Source organism: Erinaceus europaeus, chromosome 19, assembly GCF_950295315.1.
Source record: "Erinaceus europaeus chromosome 19, mEriEur2.1, whole genome shotgun sequence".
NCBI classification, from domain to species: domain Eukaryota; kingdom Metazoa; phylum Chordata; class Mammalia; order Eulipotyphla; family Erinaceidae; genus Erinaceus; species Erinaceus europaeus.
The window spans coordinates 16678517-16701350 of NC_080180.1; the positions used below are offsets into that span (position 1 = coordinate 16678517).

The 22834-nt window shown below is 47.4% G+C and overlaps 1 protein-coding gene across 6 annotated transcripts; it reads left to right on the forward strand.

The window, feature by feature from the left end:
* Nucleotides 1-1980: 1980 nt before the first annotated feature.
* On the forward strand, nucleotides 1981-22265 carry LHX9 (LIM homeobox 9). 6 transcript variants are annotated; one of them, XM_016184915.2, is made up of 8 exons: nucleotides 1981-2057; nucleotides 2205-2308; nucleotides 2474-2529; nucleotides 7626-7744; nucleotides 9661-9863; nucleotides 10905-11260; nucleotides 17263-17465; nucleotides 21584-22265. In XM_016184915.2, exons 3-8 carry the CDS (start codon nucleotides 2502-2504, stop codon nucleotides 21638-21640), a joined length of 966 nt encoding a protein of 321 aa, XP_016040401.1. In that variant the 5' UTR covers nucleotides 1981-2057; nucleotides 2205-2308; nucleotides 2474-2501; the 3' UTR covers nucleotides 21641-22265. The 6 variants fall into 6 exon arrangements, with proteins under 6 accessions (XP_016040401.1, XP_007539795.1, XP_060034483.1 ...); XM_007539733.2 differs by lacking the exon at nucleotides 21584-22265 and adding an exon at nucleotides 18682-21562; XM_060178500.1 differs by lacking the exons at nucleotides 1981-2057; nucleotides 2205-2308; nucleotides 2474-2529; nucleotides 21584-22265 and adding exons at nucleotides 2784-2951; nucleotides 18682-21562.
* Nucleotides 22266-22834: the final 569 nt, after the last annotated feature.

The following is a 22834-nucleotide window of genomic DNA, read 5'->3' on the forward strand; positions in this document are numbered from 1 at the left end:
GGAGGTGTTTCCTGGGCCCCCGCTGAGCCTTTGTCCCCCACCGTGACGCCTCTCAACGAGTCTGTCCCAGGAGCCAGGCTCCACCACTGGGAACCCTAGAGCTTAGATTTACTTCCCAGACAAAGCTAAGGAAGGGGCTCACCACCAGCGCATAGCAGCCCGCTCGCTGCCTTTCTTTAGGTGCTCTGAGCGCTAGGCCCCGGCGAGTGGGGAGCAGCCGCCCCTGCGCCCCAGGCCGACACCTGCCACTCAGGCTCCCCGGCTTCCCAGGAAATCTCCCGCCCGCAGCCTGGCGCTTGGTGCTGCTGGGTTTCACTACGCGGCGACAATTAAAAGGCCTTCTGGCCGCCAAAATTATCTCCTTCCCTGGGTGTGTGTGTGGGGTGGGGGTTGTCAACATCCTCTGCGCATCTCTGCGGAGAACTCGGTTTGTGAGAAAACGGTGTGCGTTTCGCTGGATGGGTCTAGGGGGGTGGTGCTGCTGGGATGGCCAGCATCTATGGGTGCCCTGCAGAGCACTCCCACCATGTACCCACACCCTCACAAACAGGTTCTAGGTTGGACTCTTCACACAAAACCTCCAGACTCCTGTAGCTCCCCCACGGCCCCCCCTTTTCTGAGATTAGGGGGGTGCACGCGGGTGTCAACACGGACACCTGGGCTCTAGGGAGACTGCAGACGATCCCACCTTCCCCCTGGAATTCCCTCTGAAGTGTAAGGTCGACTGTGTGTGTGTCTCTGTGTGTGTCTGTATCTCTGTGTCTCTCTGTATCTCTTTCTGTGTCTGTCTCTGTGTTTATCTGTGTGTATGTCTCTGTTTCTGTCCGTGTGTATATATGTGAACACACGCAGGTTTTAATCAAATACCTAAAAATAGTTTTTCACCCCACAGAAGATAAAATCCACTTCTATGAGACCGGGCGGGGGGGGGGGTATCACTCCCTTTCTGGCTTCGACAACTGGCTGAGATAGGGAGGGGGGTGTCCTCAGAGACAGAAAGAGCTAAGGAGCCTGGACGGGAAAGGGGGAGTCGCATGGGGAGAGGTTAGAAGGTAATCCACTGGGATTGGTGGCTTGTGGCCCTTGTCTAGGAGTCAGCCTGGGGTTCAGGATGGAGAGGGGGCAGTCCGGGGGGACCCCCTTCCCAGCCCTAAATTGTGTGGCAGAGTTCCAGGGGCAGTCGTGGGGTGGCTCCACCCTAGTATGTGCCACCTCCACCCTCAGCCTTGACGGGGTCCCCTGGTAACCCCGGGCCTGGCACGCCAGCTCCTCTCACCCTGACGAAGCCACTGTGGTGGCACAGGGGGGAGGGGCGGCATCATCTGGGGACCCGCTGCATCCGCGCATCTCCAGACTCGCACTCTTGTCCTCGCCGGCGCCTCCCAGTAACCCCGCGCCCCCGGCTCCGGCTGCAAGGGGCCCGCTGGGTGGCGGAGCGGGCGAGCCACTGGCGGGAGCTCCAGGTTCTGGTCGCCTCTCAACCTGTTTGTTGCCTGGCGACGTCCGGGGCTGCACGACGACGGGGCCCCCTAGGGACCCTAAAAGCAGGTAACTGCCCCCCACACCTCCGCACTCAATATGGGGTCCCCCTGTTCCTGGGGTTTATGGCGTCCCAGCCGGCCTGGGCCAGCCCCACAGAGCCGGGTTCCCGGCGCCCCACCTGGGAGCACGAGGAGCGAGGGGAGGATCCGCGGGGGAAGCGGGAATGTGGCCGGAGAGCGGCGGGTGGCCCAGCCCAGCTCTCGCCTTCTGGCCGTCCACGCCCGCACCGGCACCCGCACCCACAGCACGGTCCTCCTGGAGCGCAGAGGCCAGCTGGGGTCGGGGGGCGGCCGGGGCGCTGCGGGGCTCCCGCGATCCCGTGGCGTCCGAGTCTCGGGGTGCTCCCGGCTTTATGGGGTTCACCGACTGCTGAGTCCTCCATTAACACCGTCGCAGATGACTGAGGGGCTCCCACACCCCCCAACTGCGCTCTCGGCCCAGCGCCCCTTCCTCCTCCCCGCCCCCATTTGGAAGCAGAAGCAAAATAAAAGGCAGGAGGGAGCTGCGGGTCAGAGGTGAGGGATTCGGGTGGGGGGGGGAGAGGGAGAGAAGGGGAGAGAGAGAGAGAGAGAGAGAGGAGAGAGAGAGGGAGAGAGGGGAGGGAGGGAGAGAGAGAGAGATAGAAAATATCCCTGCAACGGTTATTCATTTTGGATTAACAGAGACCCCCTTGGCGAGACCCCAGGACCCACCCACACCCCGCCTGCCGCTAGTGCCCTTCTTGTCCGAAGACCGGGCTTTCTGGGTGTATCCTTAGGATCTGCAGGTAAGACCCATGGGAGTGCCTCGCCCCAACAGTTATCTGCCCTTGTCCCGCTCCGGGGGGCGTCCGGGAGGTGGCGGCGGGCGGAAGGGTCGGGGCGCGTCCCTGGATGGTGGGGGCGATGGGGGTCCGGCCTCAGCGGCAGGCTGACGCGCCTTTCCCCGCCAGGCAGCCCCCCTCGCGGCGCGCGTGCAGGATGCTCAACGGCACCCCCCTCGAGGCAGGTGAGTGAGCGCCCCCCGCACCCACGTGCGGGGTCGGCGTGGAGCAGTGTGAGCACACGCGTGTGCGCCCCTCCGCGGGGTGCGTGCTTGTCCGAGGCCTTGAGCCGCCCCGCCGGGGTCCTCAAGCCGGTCCCCCGGGAATACCCTAGACTCCCGGGACAGGCGGGACGTAGGAGGGCGGAGGTCACGGTGCCTCTGGGCCTAGACTGGTCAGAGGCTGGACCCTGCGCGGACCTGCTGGGGCGGGCCCATTACTGCAAGGACTGGGGGGGCGCGTTTCTCCCCACCACCAAGGCTTTGTTGGAAACTGTCTTCACCCACACAATTTTTTGTTCGATGTAAATCCCGCGCAGCCGCGTCGGCGCCGGTGCAGGACTTGGTCCCTTTTTATTCCTGGGGGCCACAAAGGCCCCCCATCTCAGGTAAAAGGGGCTTCCCATGTCACCAGCTAGGTGTTCTAGACTCGGCGTGAGAGGAGCAAGCACCCCGCGGAAGTACTAAGAGGCGGGGGGGGGGGGTGTTCTGCGGAGGTGCGGTGGGACCGAGCGTGCAGAGGGCAGAGCCAGAGAGCCCGAGGCTGGGGCGCAGCCAGCACCCCTCCACCCCCCGCAGATGTGTTCCCGGGTTCTGCTGGTTGCATCCTCCCACATGGGATGGAAGCCGAGGTGCTCCGGTGCCAGTCTGAATCTGCCAGCCCCGGAGCGGGTTCAGATCTGCAGGTGCAGATCCCCGCCCCGAGCCCACCGGCAGAGACAGTCCAAGCGCCTCGGGGCCATCAAGGCTGGGTGCCCTGCCTTGCTGGGTGAGCGGTTCCCAGTGGTTCCCAGCTCCGGTACCATGCAGGACCCCACACACACACACCCCGCCCCTTGCTCCCCACGCCCAGTACTAGACCTCAGTACAAGCTCCTCAGCCAGCGGAGGGGGGGCGGTGGGCAGGAGGAAAGTTTCTGCCCTGTTCAGTGCAAATCTGGGTGGGGTGAGGACAGGGTGCCGGATCTTGACCTCCAAGATCTAACTCTATATAGAGACTCTGAGTCACCTAAATTTCCAAGGACTGCAGCTTTGCAGGGTTAATCTGGATTAATTTCCTCTCCAGACGCTATAGCCTTCACCCCACCCCAGCACCCCTGCATTTTCTTTATTCTCCTCCCCACATACAGTGACTGCCCCTCCCCAGATGGGGTAGGCTTACTGTCCCTCCCCCTGCAGGACCCTGACTCTTCCCTTCCAGCGCCTCTGTCTGGCTGGAGTTTTAGCTGGAAAAACGTTCTTATTTTCCCCCAGCCATCAGTAGGTGTGAAGAGTAGCCGAAGAGTGGAGTCTGTGCTCAGCTGTGCCCACTTCTCCTGCCTTCCAGGGTGCTACCCTACCACTCCTAGCTGAGCTCTGAGTTCAATGAAGACAGGCTCTCGTCCTGGCCAGAGGCAAAGAAAAATCACACACCTAATCCAATATGAGACACAGGGGCTTGAACCCTGGGCACTTAGGCAGAGTCCTGAGGGTTACTTCATTGGTACTTGGACCTCAGTCCCTTTTCCTGTAAAAGGTGACAGAAGACAGATTCATATATATATATATACATATACATATATATATTAGTGTGAGGGGCAGTGTGTACAGGGGTGCCTCTCTGACAACCTCCTGGGAGTCCCAGATTACCCCCCCCCAACACACACAAACACACACAAAGTTAGGAGAGCTCAGATTGCACACCCAACTCTCAGGACTCCTCCTCCCCCTCCAGGAGCTTCCTCTTTAAGGGTTTGTGGGGGCTGGCAGGGTTGAGCAGCTGGGGAGCAATTTCCACAGAACTCTAAGCAGGACCTCCCCAAATCTCTAGGTACCCCATCTCCCTCCCTCCCCAACCTTACCCCAGCTCTAGCTTTCTGCAAGAGACCTGACAGACTGAGGAGGTAGAATCCTGGCAGTCAGCTTCTTTATGGGAAAGTAGCTAATCCCGTGGGTGGGGGGAGAACTTACAACCTGAACTTTACAAGAAAAAAATGCAGACAGAGCTGGGGGCTGAGCCTCACTGGCTGAGAAGGTGCCCTGCTCTGCCTGTACCCAAAAGATGGTTAACATATCCTTGTGGGACAAACGAATGATCAAATGAATAGATGAATGGATGGAGGGCTCAAAGGACTTCTATGCTTGGCTTTCCAGGAGATTCTCCAGAAAGTTCTGACTTTCTTCCTGGAGTTGTGTGTTGAACTTGCACTTCAGGCAGAGTCATCCCTTTTGAGGAGGGAGTGATGTCCTTGGATTCACTGCCACTTTGGCCGAGCAGGACCTGGATCCAACAACAGCTAAACCCAGCTCTAAACACCCCCTGGGGGTGGGAGGAGAATTCAGTCCAGGAGACAGACTTGGCCCTTAGATTGAGGTCCCATATGTACCTTCCCCTTAGTGTTTCCTTGGGTTAACTGACTGAGATTCTTGGAGATCTTTCTCCCTCCTCCTCCTCCTCCTCCTCCTCTTCTTCTTCCTCCACCTCCTCCTCCTGCAGGTCTGAGTCCCTTTGGTCGCTGGTTTGTGGGAAGGCATTCTGCCCCTTTGTGAGAAAACCTGCTGTCCTGAACTAGCTGCTGCCCCAGGCCTCCTCAGCTTGCGCACGTGGGTTTGAAAAGCTCATTGATTCCTATCCAAAGGGGCTAATTACATTACTTACAGTAAATAGCAGCCCTGCTGTCCGGCCGCGCTGCCAAAGTAAGGGGGAGGTCTCCCGCTTAGTTCACTTGATTGGCTTCATTTTTTGTGTGAAATCGTGTTTTATGAGCTGCATTCTGGCACCTGGAGGACTGCAATGGCGTCCAGTCTGCAAAGAACATTAGTTTTGACCCTAAGAAAAGAGCAAGGGGAAGTGGTGGGGTCTTGGGTTTCATGGAAGAGTTGACTCCAGCAGCTTCAAGAGGTGAGGTTTTGGGATGTGAAGGCAGACTCACACTCGGGAGTTCCCTTCCTTCCTCCCTGCCTCCCTCCTGTTCTTGCCTTTGCCCTCCCTCTCTCCAGTCCTCCCTTCCCTTCTTCTCTCCTTCCTCCCCTCTCACTGTTTCTCCTCCCCCCTCTACCTTCCTTTCTTCTATCCTCCCTCTCTCCCTCCCTTCCTTCCTTCCTTCCTTCCTTCCTTCATTCCCTCTCCCTCATTTTCCCTCCTCCCCCTTCTGTCCCATCCTTCTTCCCCTTTCTCTTCTTTTCCTTCCCCCTCTTGCTTCACCTTCCTATGTCTGGTCAGGTTCCACTTAAAGTCCCTTAGCCTGCCACCAGGGGACTCTTCTGAAGTGTGTTGGGTGTGTCAGGAGACTTAGCACTTCCTGGGGAAGCCTGGGGTGGAGGTAAGTGCAGGGAGATGAGGGGCAGACAAGGTGCACAGAGTGATCCCAGGCTTCTTCCTCTCTCTGCTTCATGCTGGGGTCCACTCATGCTGCTGTGCTCCTAGGGGGCTTCTAGTGGTTTGAATGAATCGACAATATCGAGGTATTGTGGGTACTTTTTAATAGGGCCAAGGAGGGGTCGCCGCCAATGGAACCGAGGGAGACAGAACAATCTCGCCCCTTGTGAGGTGCTGGTCTTGCCAGTTGGTGTGTCAGCTCTCACCTTCCCCTCCTCCACAGTGAGGAGCCCCTTTTACATCCCTACTGAAAGAATGAGGCACCCACTTTTACTAGTTCCTTTTTCCCTCAAGACAGGAGAAGCAGCTTAGAATATGCACTAGTCCCACTGAGATCACAGAGTTTCTGAGTTGGTGTCCCCAAAGACAAGATGAGACACTAGAGTCACCAGCAATTTCCTTGCAAATTGGAAGTGGGTGATAGAACTCATCCTCCCCAAATCACACCCATTGGTACACCCTCTACCTGCAAGTCCATGCCCTGCCCCATTCATTAATTTCTATCTTGCTCTCCAATTCTGCCTTCACTTTGGGAGGGGGGTATGATACAGTCCCTGGTGGAGGCAAGTGGGGGTCAAAGGCCCTCTGAGAGGTGATTTGACTTGCTTTTAAAGAGTCATTTGGGGGACCTAGGCTGGAGAAGGAGACCAAGCAGTATCTCCATTTCAATGAGTTTCTGCCAGTCTCCTAAAGTGGGGACCAGCAGTTCTGCAAGAAGGAAACCCCAAGCTGAACTACCTGTGTGTGCCAAGTCAGGCTCTGATCTTGAACCAAAAAGGCCATATTTCTGCTTTCTGCTCCCAGGCAGGGACCATAAAGGCTCCCTTTTCTTCTTCAAATCATAACGGGCTCTGGGAACTCTTGCAAGTGTGTGTGTGTGTGTGTGTGTGTGTGTGTGTGTGTGTGTGTGTTGGGGGAGTGAGTAAATTGCTCCTCCTACTGCCTCCCCTCTAGCTAACCCCCTCCCCACACACACACATGTTTGTCCCTGCTTGCTGGCCCATCACCAGGGGGTTGAGAGGAGTATGACAGGTCTTTGTTGTCTGAATAAAAATCCGTGGCAGCTCCGGGGAGTGAACTCCTCCTACTAAATTATCAAAAATGGGCTGGCTTTAGTCTCTTAACAAATTGAACGCAGCTCCAGCAGGATCAGTCCCCAACCCAACCTACAGGCACTGGGAACTTGCAGGCAGCCAGGGACTTGCTGGAAATTGCACTTCTTATTCTTTCTTTGTGTTAAAACAACAACAACAACTATTTTCTCTCTCCACCCGATTTTGTTTTCTCCCCCACACTGCAGTTGTTTCCCATTAGTAACTCGATCTCTCCAAGCCCTAAGATCCTCCGTCCTCGCCTCCTCTCCTCCCTTCCCCTTCTCCCGTGTTTGTTTTCTGCCCATCTCCTTCAGGCAGACGCTGGGGCTCAGCTCCCCCCCCCCCCATCCTTCTTTCTCTTTTTTCTTCTTTTCTTCTTCTTCTTTTTTCCCGCCCCACCCCCGCCCCGGGCAGCCCAATTTCCAACCGGCCTGCCTCTTTCTTCTCCCCTCTCTCGCCTGTCCCCGAGTGGCCGGGCGCTCCGTCACACCGCGCAGCCCTCCGCGGTCCCTTCTGCGACTTCATTCGGATGAGCTGAAAGCCCCGGGCGTGTGTATATGGAAATAGTGGGGTGCCGAACAGAAGACAGCTCGTGTCCTTTCCGCCCCCCAGCCATGCTCTTCCACGGGATCTCCGGAGGCCACATCCAAGGCATCATGGAGGAGATGGAGCGCAGATCCAAGAGCGAGGCCCGCCTGGCCAAGGGCGCGCAGCTCAGCGGCCGCGACGCGGTAAGCGGGGTCCTGGCCTCCTGGCTGCGGGTTGCGGGGTCGTGGGCTCGTCAGTTCCAGGACTGCGGGCGGGTCTGCTCCGGTTTGCATCTCTGCGGGGAAAGGGTAACACAGAACCCCTTTCGGATCTGAAACGTCTACACCGCGGAGCCCCGGACGTAGTCCGCTTTCCTTTACTGCGCGGTTCGCGGGATTGCTGGGCGTTCAGAAAGGAGAAGATACGGAATCCTCATCTGCGGACCCCAAATCGGGGTTTCCAGCGTCCTCCAACTCCCGGGTGCCTCCCCAGCGAGGATGGGCGAGCAGGAGGGTGAGAAGGGCGCGGGCAAGGCGAGGCCCCTGTGCCACCTAGGGGTCCCGGACTAGCAGGAGCGCTGGTGGCTCAAGCTTCCGGTCCGAAGATGAGGTTTTCAGTGGATCTGATATGACTGGGCCACTTCCATTCTCCAGTGGCAACTCCAAATCCAGCTATTTGCGGGGTCTCTGGCAGCCCGGTTTGGCCCTCCCAGAGAGACAGGCCAGGTTCCAATTTTAATCCAGCAGGTTTAATATGTATCGGGAAGAATAGTAATAATAATAAAGTTGATGATGATGATGATGATGATAACAACATCCGGAGGAGACTGGCTTCTACTTCAAAGTGGGAGACATTTCTAATCTTTAAAGGGCACCACCATTTTTCACAATCTTTGCCACCTAAAATAAAAGTCATTTCTGTTCCATAAAGGAAACCAATTAATAATCTGTTTGCTTGCTTCCCTTTCCCACTTAACAATCCCGAGTGGGGAAAGCTACAAAAGTGTCTGGAAATGATTTATGCCCCGCAGAGCTCTGGCTGTACTTTGGCATCAGACCAGGCATTGTAATTCAAACTAAATGCGGTGGCGATTTGGTGGTGCTTGGGATGTCACAAAATAGCAGAATCCTTGGGTTCATTGGCTGCCAGAATGCAGTATGGCCGAGGGAAAGGCTAGACTTGACTTTCACAGGCCCGCTTAAGTTTCATGGGAAAGCCCAACACATTTTTGCTCACCTTGAGGGGAATGTCCAGCGCCCTCTTTCCCTTTTGGGGGCTCTCTTTGTGAAAACACCCTCCATCCTCCCCAGCCCCCCGCAAACCAGCACCTGCTTTGCCCATCGAGGGACTGGGTTCGTCCAGGTGAGGTTTTCCCCATCCTTAGCCAGATTCATGGGGAAAAGGCGGGGAGCTTCAAGGAGGCACTGCCTCCTTTGTTTTCAAGACAAAGATCTGTGCCAGGTATGTCGGTGCTTTTGGGAAACTGGTGCCAGGACAGGGGGCTGTGCACAGGGAACCAGACCACCGGACCCCCCCCACCCCCGCAGACCCTTTACACTCTTACTGGGAAGAGGACCCATCTTCCCGCACAGGACAGACCCAAATGTAGCCTCAGCAAAACAAGATCAACCAAAACTTTGAGCGAGGTGTAATCATCTCCCCCTTTTCCTTCCAACACTGCCCTTAAGAAGTCAGCCAAACAGAATTGCAACAGTGTTTACTTAAAATGCCATCTAATTTGGTTTTGACCGCCTTTATGTTCCTTAACAACTATTTCCGTGGCTTTGGTTGGTGTGCGCTCTAAGCCCGGATTTTGAGATTGCATGCAAGCTCGGGTGCATTCAGTAGACCCTCCCGCGCCAATGCGTTCCCAGACCCTTTTAAAAGAGGGTTTGAGAAGGTGAGCCTGCTTTTAACTTAATAATAGTCCCAGGAGGGCAGGAGCGCGCGTCAGAAAGCTGGTGAGCCGCAAAGGGGGGGGGGGGGAGCTGCAGGCATTGGCGCAGTGGCCCCTGTGACTCGCCGCGCTCCAGAGACCACGGGCGAGGAGACCCGGGCGCCCCGCACTGCGCGGCCCCTCCGCGCATCTGCCTCAGGGTGCGGTGTGTTTGCCTTGCAGGGGATGCCCCCGCTGAGCCCGGAGAAGCCCGCTCTGTGCGCTGGCTGCGGAGGCAAGATCTCGGACAGGTACTACCTGCTGGCCGTGGACAAGCAGTGGCACCTGCGGTGCCTCAAGTGCTGTGAATGTAAGCTGGCCCTGGAGTCCGAGCTCACCTGCTTCGCCAAGGACGGCAGCATTTACTGCAAGGAGGATTACTACAGGTATAGCGGGCCCAGCGTCGTCCCCCCCCCCCCCACTCTAGCCCCGCGTTTCTCAATCTGGTGGGGCGACCTGCCCCAGCCTGGGGAGGGGGCTCTCTGTCCGTTGTCTTTCGCCCCTTTGGGGGGGAAGGTTCTCGGTTCTGAGACCCTGGGAGTCCACCGTGCCCTCCTTCCTAACTCCATTCGCCCACCCCAGAAACCGATGTAAAGAGACACAAGGTTAGTGTCTATACTGGACGCCGGGTGCGCATCTTAAAGCTGAGCGGGTTGGTGGCAGGACTTCGTGGTGGGTGGCGGGAATCCTGCAAGAAAAATGCAGCACGCCTAGATTTTTCCGTGTACTGCGAACTGGGTTAGGTCCCCGCCTGGGATCGCAGGAGCAGCAGTCATGGGTGGTGGGGGTGGTGGTTAGTGGTGGTTAAGTTTTGGCCAGGGCAGCAGGAAGCCTTGTACATGCAGGAAAATTAATAAACCGCGTGGCCGACCCCCCAGGCCATTCAGCCCCTCTGGAGTCAACGGGGCTGGAGAGTAATTCAGACAGACCCTTCTGCGCTCCCCGGGCTTAGCTGGGGTGGGGGGCAGAGCAGATTACCCCACTAGGCTCTCAGGCAGAATTGGCATCTCTCAGGGACACCACCCTTTCCAGGACGGAATCAGTCTGAAGGCCTCCCCACACATTTCTGCACCCAGAAACCACCAGGCCCACTAGCGCACGTTCTCTAGGATAGCCCTGGAATGTTCTCTCCCTAGCTGTGCGAGTTACTCAGTGCCAGTACTTCGTTTTTGTTTTCAAGCTATCCCCACACACACTTGACAGAGAAGAGGGCAGGCGCTCCTGCTGATTTGAAAGGGAGGATTCTTTGTCCTGGTTCATCACAAGTCCATAAAGTCCAGATGCTGCCAGAGGCCAAGTGAACCCCAGTCCTCTCCTCCCCCAGGCCTTCATCAGTCTTGCTGACCAGATTCCTGGTATCGAGGGTAGGAGGGAGATGGCTCTGCGGAGCCCTCAACTAGTCACCAACTCGCCTGTTTTCCTTCCAGAAGGTTCTCTGTGCAGAGATGTGCCCGCTGCCACCTTGGCATCTCCGCCTCCGAGATGGTCATGCGCGCCCGAGACTCTGTCTATCACCTGAGCTGCTTCACTTGCTCCACCTGCAATAAGACCCTGACCACGGGCGACCATTTTGGCATGAAGGACAGCCTGGTGTACTGTCGTGCCCACTTCGAGACCCTCTTGCAAGGGGAGTACCCGCCGCAGCTGAGCTACACTGAGCTGGCAGCCAAGAGCGGAGGCCTGGCCCTGCCTTACTTCAATGGCACGGGCACTGTGCAGAAGGGGCGGCCCCGGAAACGGAAGAGCCCAGCCCTGGGAGTGGACATCGTCAATTACAACTCAGGTGCTCCCTCCCGGACCACCCCTGCTCCCTCACGTCCTCCCTTCCAGCTGTGGGAAGAGGCTTCTGCAGAGCACCTTCCCCAGCCAACATCTGGCTACTAGAGGGTTCTTTGCTTAAGCTACCCATTATCTTCTTACAACCCCCTAGCACTAAGAAGGAGAGGGAAAAAGGAAAGGGGGTGGGGGTGGAGAGGCGAAGAGGAGACAGAAGGAGAAAAAGATGGAGGGAGAGAGGGAGAAAGAAAGAGAGAGAGAGAGAGAGAGAGAGAGAGCCCAATCGACCAAGACCTTTAGGTTGTGGCGAAGAACACATTCATTAGAGGGGCTGCAGTGACTTCCCCCAAACAGGCAGAGCCAAATCGTAGCTGCCCATTAGTTAATGAGCCCATTAGTTTCTGGCTCCCAGTTGGAGCCAAACAGCCTCAGGGCAATTCCTATGTGGAAGCCAAATTATAGATTCTGGAGGTTTTCCTAAATCCCAGGGAAAAAAAAAAATCTTCAGAGCCCAACCTCAGTCTGTCTAGAGGGAGCAGAAGCTATGGTCACCAGCCCAGAGTTAATTAGGAACACAGTTGGCAAAATTGTTGAAAAACCAAATCCCTGATCTGGGTGAGAAGCAGTTGCAGGGGTGGGGCTCATCTCTCTGCTGAGCTAGCCTGTGCATAGACTTGGGTGCCCTAGCTCAACCCTCTCTGTGATAAATCAGAGATCCAAACCTTCATTCCCCTCAATACGGAAGGAAGTTCCAGGTCAGACTCACTAATGTTGTCATCCATTGGTTTTCTGCCCTCCACCAATCTCTCTTAATTAAAACCAAAATGCAGAAGCTTGCTGTTTTCTTCCTTCCTTTCCCCCTCCCTTCCTGGGTTGGGTGCATGAGCACATCTATCATTTATCAATCCCTCTTACTCATCAATTTCCCAGTGTCTGAAGCCTATCCCACCCTTCATTTTCCATGTGATTTTGGTGACAGCCCTGGGGGCCCATTATCTAACTCTAAGCAGGAAGGAAACTCTATGAGCACCAGTCATTTGGAAAATGGTTCCCAGAATATACCAAGCTAACTGTGGGCACCAAAGGATTAGTTTAGCCCCTCTGACCTCCCAAGAGCTGGTCCAGTGCTGGCTGGGTACCTCAGCCAGCAGGAGACTCTACCCAGGGGTGTCCTGTTGGGAGGGACACTCCCCCCCCCCCCCAGCAATCTCACTCTTACCAGGGGCACTCAGTACCAGCCAGAGTGCACTGTCCCAGAGCAGAATCTTGCTGTGGTTTCCTTCTAGTCTACAGTCCCTGTGTGGTCCAACCATAAGGGACCAGTGTCCAGTCAGATAAGCGAGTGTCCAAAGCAGCAGGAACTAAGAACCCTGCTCTGAGCCGAGTCCCTGCAGGCTGGGTTAGAGACTGATTGAACTGAAGAGGATGAGTCTGTGTAGTAGCAGGGCCAAGGAGATGGGACTGTAGAGACCAGAGCTGCTACACTTTTCTGGACCATTCAGGGGGTAGGGATGGCATAAGGGCAGTGTTCATGTTAGAGTTGTTAGAGGGAAGGAAGAGGTCCAGCTTCAAGAGACCTCAACCCCCATCAAATTGTTTTCAAGCAGTGGGAACAACCTCAGTTTTGCCAACCCCTGGCTGTGGGTCATGGCCTTGCCCTGTTCCCTGCTGCGTGTTGGCAAGGGTTTTGGTTAGGGATCACTTTGCCTGGAGAGCTCACTCCCTCTCCTCTTTGATGCATGGCCCCTAGGGCAGGACAGGCAGGACACTAATCGTTCTTTATTAATAGAAGATGACATTGGAATCTGGAGCCACTCACCAAGGTCCTAATGCCCTAATTAAGGAGGCAGAGCCTAACTCACACATAACTAGCCAGTTTTTTTGGAGAGAAGGGATTCCCCAGCCAAGAGGAAGTTCACGAGGGTAGAGATTTCTACCCAGAGGCTGGCATGACCGACTTTTAGCTTGTTTATTTAATCTAATTGGCTAGGTTTGTTTTTTGTCTTGGATTGGATGTTAGAACAATCCAAGGAACTTAAAGGGTAGTAAAGTTGTCAGAGGAGAGCTAGAGGGTGCGAATTTTTTTCTTAACAAGGATGGAATTCTCCCACTTAGGTCTTTAGTTTGCAAATCAGTGTTGCTACAAGAGTCCGAGAAAGTTGCTGCCTCGGCTCCTCAAGGGAGAGTGCCCTGGACCTCTTTCCAAAGGAGTATATATACCATACCACTACAGCTTCTTAATTAATATCATCCTTTGCTTTCTGAACTTTCCACAGAGATGAGTAAATCACATTTATTTCTCTAAGACCCATTAATAATCTAGAGAAACTGGGTTAAAACTCCTGATCAGAAGTCAACCCACCATTTAAAAGGTGCTTTTGAATCCAGTAATAGTTTCTTACAAAACTAGCAGAAGTAATGCTTCAGTAAATTAAAAAATACATTAAAATGTGGAAAATAAACCTAACCCACAACTGTAGTTCATTATTTTAGCATCCTCTGTATCAAGTAACATCGATACTAACCAAAATATTTACACATTGGTAAGTCTTTAAAATATGTACATAAAATATATTTATGATTCAGGGACCTCCAAAGATGATGTGAAACTTGGCAAAAATCAGAATTTGATATAAGGCAAATACCTCTTTATAGATATTCCTAATCTAGTTTTTTTTTTGTGGTAATCAGGAAGATACTTTGGAAGAGACAGAGAAAGTTTATTTGAAATGATGATTGAAGTAAATAAAGCCTGTGAATGTTAAGAAGGTAATTTAATCTAGGACAGACCATTTTAATTTATATGCTTTAACATTAACCTAGAGATTATATTCATGGCACTTTAAAAAATCTCCCTTGGTTGGGTGCTTCCTTGTCCCAGCCTCAGTGCCAAAAAGCTCCAGGTGGTTGTTAAATTAACCTGGCACTGACCCCTAGTGGTTTTTTAGGGATCAGTTACTTTTTAGAAGGTGTATAACCTTTGGAACAGAAGGGCTCTTGAGGATTGGTGACCACTTTATAAATGACTAAGTGAAGCTAATATATTTAGATCTTCTAACATTTACAGTGCCATACGTACACTTAAAGATGGATGTTTAAAACAGTTTAAGAAAGTTCTTATTTTATCTTATAATTCACGGGGAGAAAACCCTCTGCCTTTAGGAGGAGACCCTGGGGAAACACAGTCATTGCAAATTTACACAGTGCATTTATAGTTAAGCATAGATAACACAGGATAGTGCACAAGATAGGCTGCCTATTATGAAGCATAATATAAGTGACAATAGAGTCACAGGGAAAAAATAATATACAATAATATTTATTTAATGAAAAACTAATTTAATCTCTTTCCACACTTGAGTTGTTTGTGGAAACAAGTCCTCAAATTTTATTTAATGCACTAAAATTCCCTACTAAGTTTTTAATCCATAGGAATGGGGTCAGAACACATATCCAGAGAAATAGTTGTATCAAATCTTCCTATAATTTTTTCACATATTTCATTTGAGTATATAGTTAATTTAGTCATAATATCCATTAGTCTAAGAAATATTAACTGGGAGGAAAGAGTATGGTCAGAGCATTATTTAAACATTAAGTTGTGCTCTGTTCCAAGTGTACTATTCAATTTGATGTGATGCTCAGAAAAAGTTCTAAGTTACATATGATAGGAATGAAATCTTATTTGAGGAAGCCCCCAATGACTAAGGTGTTCCTCTCTGATCATTTTGTCGTGAGTACATTTATAATCTGGTTGTGAAATATAGCTCAATTTACTGGGACACATGTAGCTTTACAGTAGATCATAAGATGCAGTTTCATCCACTTGAGGACATGAAAGTACAATTATGTAGACTATCAGAACATGACATATCCCCAGTGAGCTAAAATAGGATAACATGTAAAGCATATTCTCTCTGTTATCTCTGGGTATTTGCTATACTTCCTGGTGGAGTTTATGGAGTATATGTTCAATATCTGAATGTATGATTTGGATTCCATTTCCACTTGACTTGACTTTGTATTAGTTGTCATTTATCATCCCACTGATAAGCAGAGATTCTAATTTCGATCGCATGCTTGTGGAGTTCTTGGCTCTGGGCTTGGTTTAGGGGACACACATGGGAAAATAATAGTCTTTGTCTAGGTGAACTCATGTCCTGCTTCTTACAATATACTCATGTAACTTATGGAAATGTAAAGGAAAGAGACAGTCCATGCCTGGCCTGGTCTTGTAGCATTAGGTAGAATTTCTTGCTAAACAGAATAAGTGATACATCTGACCTCTTGGTTGATGACTGTGAAACTATTTGTTTCTATACACATGCTAACTTACTGAAAATATTTAAAAAATAATTCTAACTAGAATAAAGCAGAAAAATAATATTTTATCAAGCATAGTAGAAGAACTTAATGTAGGTATCCTCTCTTTTGGATTTATATTTCTCTCTTTCCCTGCCCCTACCCTCAGTGACATGATCAGGATGATTTTAGATGTTCTTTTTAATGCAATAAAATGCAAGCTAATCAGAGCTGAGCACAAAGCAGCAAAAAAAAAAAAAAAAAAAGGCATAAAGAAAACAATTTCTGTGCTCTTTAAGTCATGAAGTTGACTGAATCAGTAAATATTTAGCAAAATGCTTTTATTTTGTAATCACATTTCCTGTGCACCACCAGTAGCTTATTGGAGACAACCTTTTACATGCTCAGCCTTTTATCCTGTGGATATTAACATTCAGGCTGGGTTCAGAGACTGAGGGATAACATGGAGGAGGGCTTAGCAAGGAGGAGAGAAGATGCCATCCTCTCTCTCTGCCAAGCCAGCCAGCCAGCCAGCCAGCCAGCCAGGAGCACAGCTCAGTTCCCACTCACACATCCAGAGCAAAAGGTGCTAAGATCTGAGCTCTACACCATTAGCGTCTCTGAACTCTGAGTTGTGGGGAGTGCTTCAGGCAGGAATCAACTGAAGAGAAGTCTAGGCTCATTTTCTTTCAGAAATATTTATTAAAATAACTCCAAGGGAAAACTGCTTTCTTCCTGCTACCGTCCTGTGCTAAGCAGTCACAGCTAACTCTCCTCAAAAATAGTACTCTTTTTTAAAAAACATTTTTATTATTTTTTAATATTTATTTATTCCCTCTTGTTGTCCTTGTTGTTTTATTGTTATAGTTATTATTTTTGTTGTTGATAGGACAGGGAGAAATGGAGAGAGGAAGGGAAGACAGAGGGGGGAAGAGAAAGACACCTGCAGATCTGCTTCATCGCTTGTGAAGTTCTGAAGTTCAGGGGCTCGAACCGGGATCCTTACACTGGTCCTTGCACTTTGTGCCATGTGCAAGTGCATTGCACTACTGCCTGACTCCCCAAAATAGTATTCTTATGACTGTGTTTCAACTTGGTGCATTATTTTGTTACTTCTCACTCTCCTGTCCCTTCTTAATGCTTTCTTAATTGCAAAGGCCTGAAGAATATTAGAAAAAGCTAAACATTGGAATCTTGAGTTCTTCTTTAGTTGGTGGACTTTCATAAACTATCCAATTTGATAACTGAAATTTATTCCTCAGGATACATCGTAAATATCAGTATCTCTGCTTACAAGCAGCAGTGCTTTCAGATGGTGTGCCTCAACCCACAGATACAGAATGAATGAGGAGTCTAGAGACATACAAAGACATATTTTCTTTGCTCTCTTGGAGCCTTTATCATCCCATACTTGTGACTTACCTTTCCAAGGGGATTTCCCCCCCGCCCCCATTTCTTAGCAATCATTAAGCAAAAATGAGGATTTCTCTAATATGTCTAATATGTTATATTACATAAATTTTAGTTGTATCCATGTTAACAGACCAGTTTGGCTGATTTTGGCAATTCACCTCTTTCTTTTGTCTAGAACCTTTGGGTAGACAGCCTTTCCCGCTGTGGCTGTATTAGCACAGCACGAGCACCAGCCTGCCGTCATTTTGATTCATGCTGAAGTTTTTACTGTTCTGTTCACTGTTCCCACAACAGGTTGTAACGAGAATGAGGCAGATCACCTGGACCGGGACCAGCAGCCTTACCCACCTTCACAGAAGACCAAGCGGATGCGGACTTCCTTCAAGCACCACCAGCTCCGGACCATGAAATCCTACTTCGCCATCAACCACAACCCGGATGCCAAGGACCTCAAACAGCTTGCTCAGAAAACGGGCCTGACCAAAAGAGTTTTACAGGTAAGAAAACTCCATCCTTGGTTCTGCGTAATCTCCCGTCCCCTTGTCAGGACCAATAGTTCTCCTCCCTGTTTCGAGTGATACAGAGATTTCCTGTCCTGCTTCTCATTAGTTAAATTTAGTCATCTCCCTATAGGGCAGATTTTGCAGGGGCTTTCTAGAGGGTGCCCAAAGACAGTCCCAGGGTCTTTTTTTTTTTTTTTTTAAATGCAGCCATATTCTCCTTGCTGATGGAAAGATAGGTCCACCCAACTCTGCACACCTTGTTTCATGGCTTTGCAAATGTGGGCAATGCTGTTTGCATAAGCTGTGCCTTTATGGTTTCCATTCACATCTGACTCAGGGCACAGACTTGTGGGAGACATGCTGATGCTGTCACACAGCAGCAGTCTCTAAGCTGCCGCACTCAACATTCTGTGGTTACCTAAATTCCAGTGTAACCTCTATTTTCAACTCCTAAAGTGTCACAAGTACCATGGTTACTTTAGCAGCCATTTTTTTCCCACGTGAACAAATCGTATTTAAAAATTAAACATTGGGCATTAAATCTGCTATCCAATTTTTTTTAAACTCACCCTGATAAGAATAAATAATGCCTAGATGTGTAGCAATGGGTCAGGCTTCCCCTCCCCCCCAATCCTCTACTACTTCTCAGTCATAAACAGCAGGTAATTTAGACTCTGTTTACCAGTTTCTGGCTGCTTTGGGCCTGTGGCTCTGGATGTTTTTCTTATACAAAGAATATTTACCAGACCACCAGACTGAGTAGTCTGAAGTCTGTTTCAGTGATGTTCAGTTCATAATTTTTGCAAAATTCTATTGCGCCTGCCCCTCCTCTTTCTAGAAAGGCAACAGTTGAAGAATCAGGATGTACTTTTCTCCTTTTCTCACTGTGTCTTCAGTTCCATGGTATTTCCCCTTAAGCATCAGCTGCCCCAAGTGACATTTGCTAATGTTGGGGGGGGGGGGCGGGGGGAATATGTGCAGCTGAGACAATATCGGTAGCAATAATTACTCTTGTTTTAAAAGAAAGACAAAAAAAAAATCCTTCTCTCCCAAGAAAAACATTTAAAATTATATTTAAAAAGAGAGACGTATTGCCAAAAACATAAAAAAGAAAAAAAAACGAAAGAAAAGAAAAAAGAGAGACAGAAAAAAAAAAAAAAGGACAGAAGTATAAACATCGGTAAAGAAATCAATTGGGATTGGTTTGCAGGTTTGGTTCCAAAACGCAAGAGCCAAATTCAGAAGGAACCTTTTGCGGCAGGAGAATGGGGGTGTTGATAAAGCTGATGGCACGTCGCTTCCGGCCCCGCCCTCAGCAGACAGCGGCGCTCTCACTCCACCCGGCACTGCGACCACTTTAACAGACCTGACCAATCCCACTATCACTGTAGTGACATCCGTGACCACTAACATGGACAGCCACGAATCCGGAAGCCCCTCACAAACTACCTTAACGAACCTTTTCTAACATTGGTTTTCTTTTTCCCCCCCCATTCTTCCTCTTCTTTTTTATTATTTTTCTAATTATTATTATTTTATTATTTACAAGACTTCCCCTCCCCCAACCCACAAGATATTTGGGAAATAAAAACAACAGTTTGGTGTGTAGCATCTGCAGCCACTTGGCAAATGAGTTTACAATATTGTCTTCTTTGCAACGTGATTTTTTTTTTTTTGTCTACAAAGTGTATTTTGATTTAAAAGAATAATTAGAGCTTTCAGTTGTTAAGGGAAATCTTCGGATAACTCTAACAAAGTGCCTCTTAAAATTGTATGTTACTTATTTCCAGAATCTCAAAGAAAACAAACAAACAAAACAAAAAGAGTGGTATAATGATGAGCAAATAATCATATTCCCGACTAAATGATTAGGGTAGTAAAGAATAAGATAATTAAGCATTAATTAAAAAAAACAATTTGTATGTGTATGTATGGGACATTGAGAGCTTAACATTTGAAATTATCTAAAACTGAAAAAAAAGTTTTGATTCTTTTTCTTACACACGAGGAATATGATTGAACAAAAGCATTAACCATAGCAACTGTAGACATTAAAGGTTAGCTATGTGAGTAATCTACTCACAGAATATGACTTTTTTTTTCTCCTTTTAAAAAGATGTACACCTTAACAAAACTTTCAAGTTAGATATTTGCTTTTCAGTGTCTGAAAAATACTTAAATTCCCTGTGTACCTATAAAAATACCAGATAGAACTGCAGATCCTATACTTTTAATCTTCTAAAGCTAAAAAAATGATAGTTGTGGAACCATTCTTTCTAAATTATTTTCCCAGGGAAAATGGAAATAAGCAAAATATAATTTTTTAAGAAGTAAAAAAATTAGTCTAATTGAACTAATAGCTCTATTGATTGGCTTCAGCTGTACCATAATATTGTATCTGGCATCCCATTTGAATAATGTTTTTACAAATGTCACAGACTAATACTAACAATGAGAATTCTTTGGTTTTGTTTTGCTTTATTTTAATTTCACACAGGTTGATATTTTTGTCAAAAAAAAAAAATCTGGCACTGAGATTTGAAGTTAACCAGCCCTCAACTAGATAAACTCAGAAGCCTTGTGGATGCTGATCTGACTATATTTCCTAGTTTACAGTAGCATTTTTCCCCCTTTAATTTAAGCTAAAATCTTAATGGTCTGGGCAGTGGTGAATGTTCATCTATATGCTTCTGTTGTAGTTAAATACCAATTAGATTGTGGATTTCCTAAAAAAAAAAAAAAGTCAAGATATATGTCTTGCTTTAGTGGATTGTTAAGAATAACTTTGCACATATTCTCCACTTTTTGGACCTCTTAAATCTCCTCTGGTGGTCAAAGTGGCTATTTAATAGATTTTAAAGGTGTCCTTCTGACTGTATTAAGGTGTGGCTACATATTGACAGTTCACTGCCCATATTAAAGTGCATTATTGTAACTTTTGCTCAGGGTCTTTAGAAAATTAGCACAGAAAGTAGCTTATTTTTAAAAAAAAAGATGATGGAAGATAAGTTAACACTGTAACAGAAGAAAGGTGTGATTGCCATTATATATTTAGCAAGTGTGGTTATCATCTTATATGGAGCTTAAATCTTGACTTTTCATATTTCTATTACATTTTGGGCATTTACCACTAACCAGACCAAACAACCTTGGTAAGGCTGAGATCTTATTAGTACACTTTTACAGGTAAAATATTGATACTTATAAATTTTGTTCTTTGACAGAACAATATATGGTACTATAGATCTACTTTATTAAGTAGACTAATTATAACTCAGTTCTCCTATGTGCCTTATGATATAACTTGGAAGTAAGTTTGTGAAAAATCAGGATATATGTGTTGTTTGTTAAATTAACTGTTTTCAGCCCTTTTGACACCTCACTAGTTTTGTACTGTTTTACCTCTTATTTCTGAGACTCTTTTTATGGTGTATCCTGTTAGAGGAGACAAACATGTCATAGAAAGCAGTTGTGCACTCTTTCAAATATAGTTGATAAATTCAATAATCTTATATATGAGCTTCGTGTTTATAGTACAGTAAGTGGTCTAGCAAAATTGTCCATGTTTCTTTGTTTATTGATAAATGCATTGTATAGAAACTATTTCCCCTAAATATTTATGGACCAAACAATTGTGATATATCCTATTAAATTTGTGTGAATAAACCATTTGAATCTAAGGAGTTTTATTTCCCACCAATTTTATTTAAGGCTTAACCCTACAGTGATTTCAATATCTATATGTAAGAGCTATTAACATGGTAATACAAACATTTAAAAATATTCAAACATAACAAAATATTTTTTAGATTTCCAAATATTTTCTTCATCCTAAGTGTATGCAGCATTGCCTTTGCAATGTAATTCAACTTACAATTACCTTTTCTTATAATAAACGTAATGCCCCATGGATTTGACTCAACCCAGTTTTTTTTTTTTTAAAGTTAATTAGCAGATAAAGTACTTGCATGAAAAGAAACCTTAAATATGATTAAGATTTAATGTTAGGCTTATTGAGCACAGTGCATATTTGTAAATCTAAATAGAAATTGCAGACCCCTAAAAGCCAGGTTGCTCTGTAGTTAATAAATTGTCACTATGATTTTTTTCAGGGAGAACAAATCTTGGGGCATTACAGCCAAACATCCCGACGTTTGAAAATTCCCTAAAGTATTAAAAGAAGGGGAAAAGTTTGATCGGAAATCCACTGCAGTGAAGACAAAGACAATATTAGGTTATGATAATCATACATTTAAAAATCTATTGAGCCAAAAAATTTTAAAAAGGAGAGAGAGACTTAAGTGTCATTTACTGAATGTTAGCAAAACTTCTGTTCTTTATGTTATCAAACACAAAAGAAGGCTTAGAACTATGTGGTTTAAAACAAAATTAGATTAACTGTGTATAAACCAGAGCAACCTGGCAGTAGTATGCCTGTCCCATACCTGAAGAAAATTATTATTGAAAATAATCCCACACATTTGTCAAGCACATTAACTGTAAAATAAAAGTCCAAAAAACATTCATTTCACTTGCTTGCTAATGTGTATTCATTCTATTTGTTAATGACATTTTCCAGCTGTAAAGTCAAAGAAAAACCCATCTCCTTTAAGAGCTTAGGGATCAAAATCCAGTAATTTTTAGTATTGTTTCTTATTTCCTTTTCAAACAGAAATCTCTGCATGCACTTTTTACACCTGTCACTTCGAGTGTACATCTTTGTATGATGACTTATCTTTGCTGTTTCTTGTATGATAAATAGCTTTCATTAATAAACATTTTATTCGATGCAAATATAGTTAACTTTATGTTAAACACATACATGGTTGAAATTAATTTCTTACACTACCTTAAGAGGCAGCACAATACATTTCCAACTTGTTATACGTAGGGAAAAAAAAAATCTAAGTGCTTAGCGAGGTTAAATTTTAGTAGTCTAGGATAAAGTTACTAGCTTGGCTTTTAACTTTTCATGACTTTTTATTTGTTGTGTACAACTGGCATATGTATTTAAAAAAAAGAAAAACCAAATTATGACAAAAACAAACCTCAGCATAAACTGTCAAGCATAATCTCAGCAACTCTTTAGATTAGGGAACAGATGCTCATGCATTTACATGTTCGCTATGCAATGAACACATGGAGTGAAGTATACAAATATTTCCTGAACTATGAGGAGAGTTCATCTTTGGCATAGTTCAAATTACATATGCTATTACGAACAATGGAAGGTGGGAAGAAAAATATTTAGGAATGAAGTTTTTTTTTTTATTTAATTGTAAAGAGGTAATGTTTGAAGAAAGAATTTTTTTTTACCACTTCTCATTTAGCTGTATATCCAAAGCAGAAAAGTTTTCATTATG

Coding starts and splice junctions, on each gene's coding strand:
- LHX9 (XM_007539732.2), top strand. CDS start 7,571: ATGGAAATAGTGGGGTGCCGAACAGAAGACAGCTCGTGTCCTTTCCGC. Junction 11,261..17,262: donor CATCGTCAATTACAACTCAG/GTGCTCCCTCCC, acceptor TTCCCACAACAG/GTTGTAACGAGAATGAGGCA. Junction 17,466..18,681: donor TGACCAAAAGAGTTTTACAG/GTAAGAAAACTC, acceptor ATTGGTTTGCAG/GTTTGGTTCCAAAACGCAAG.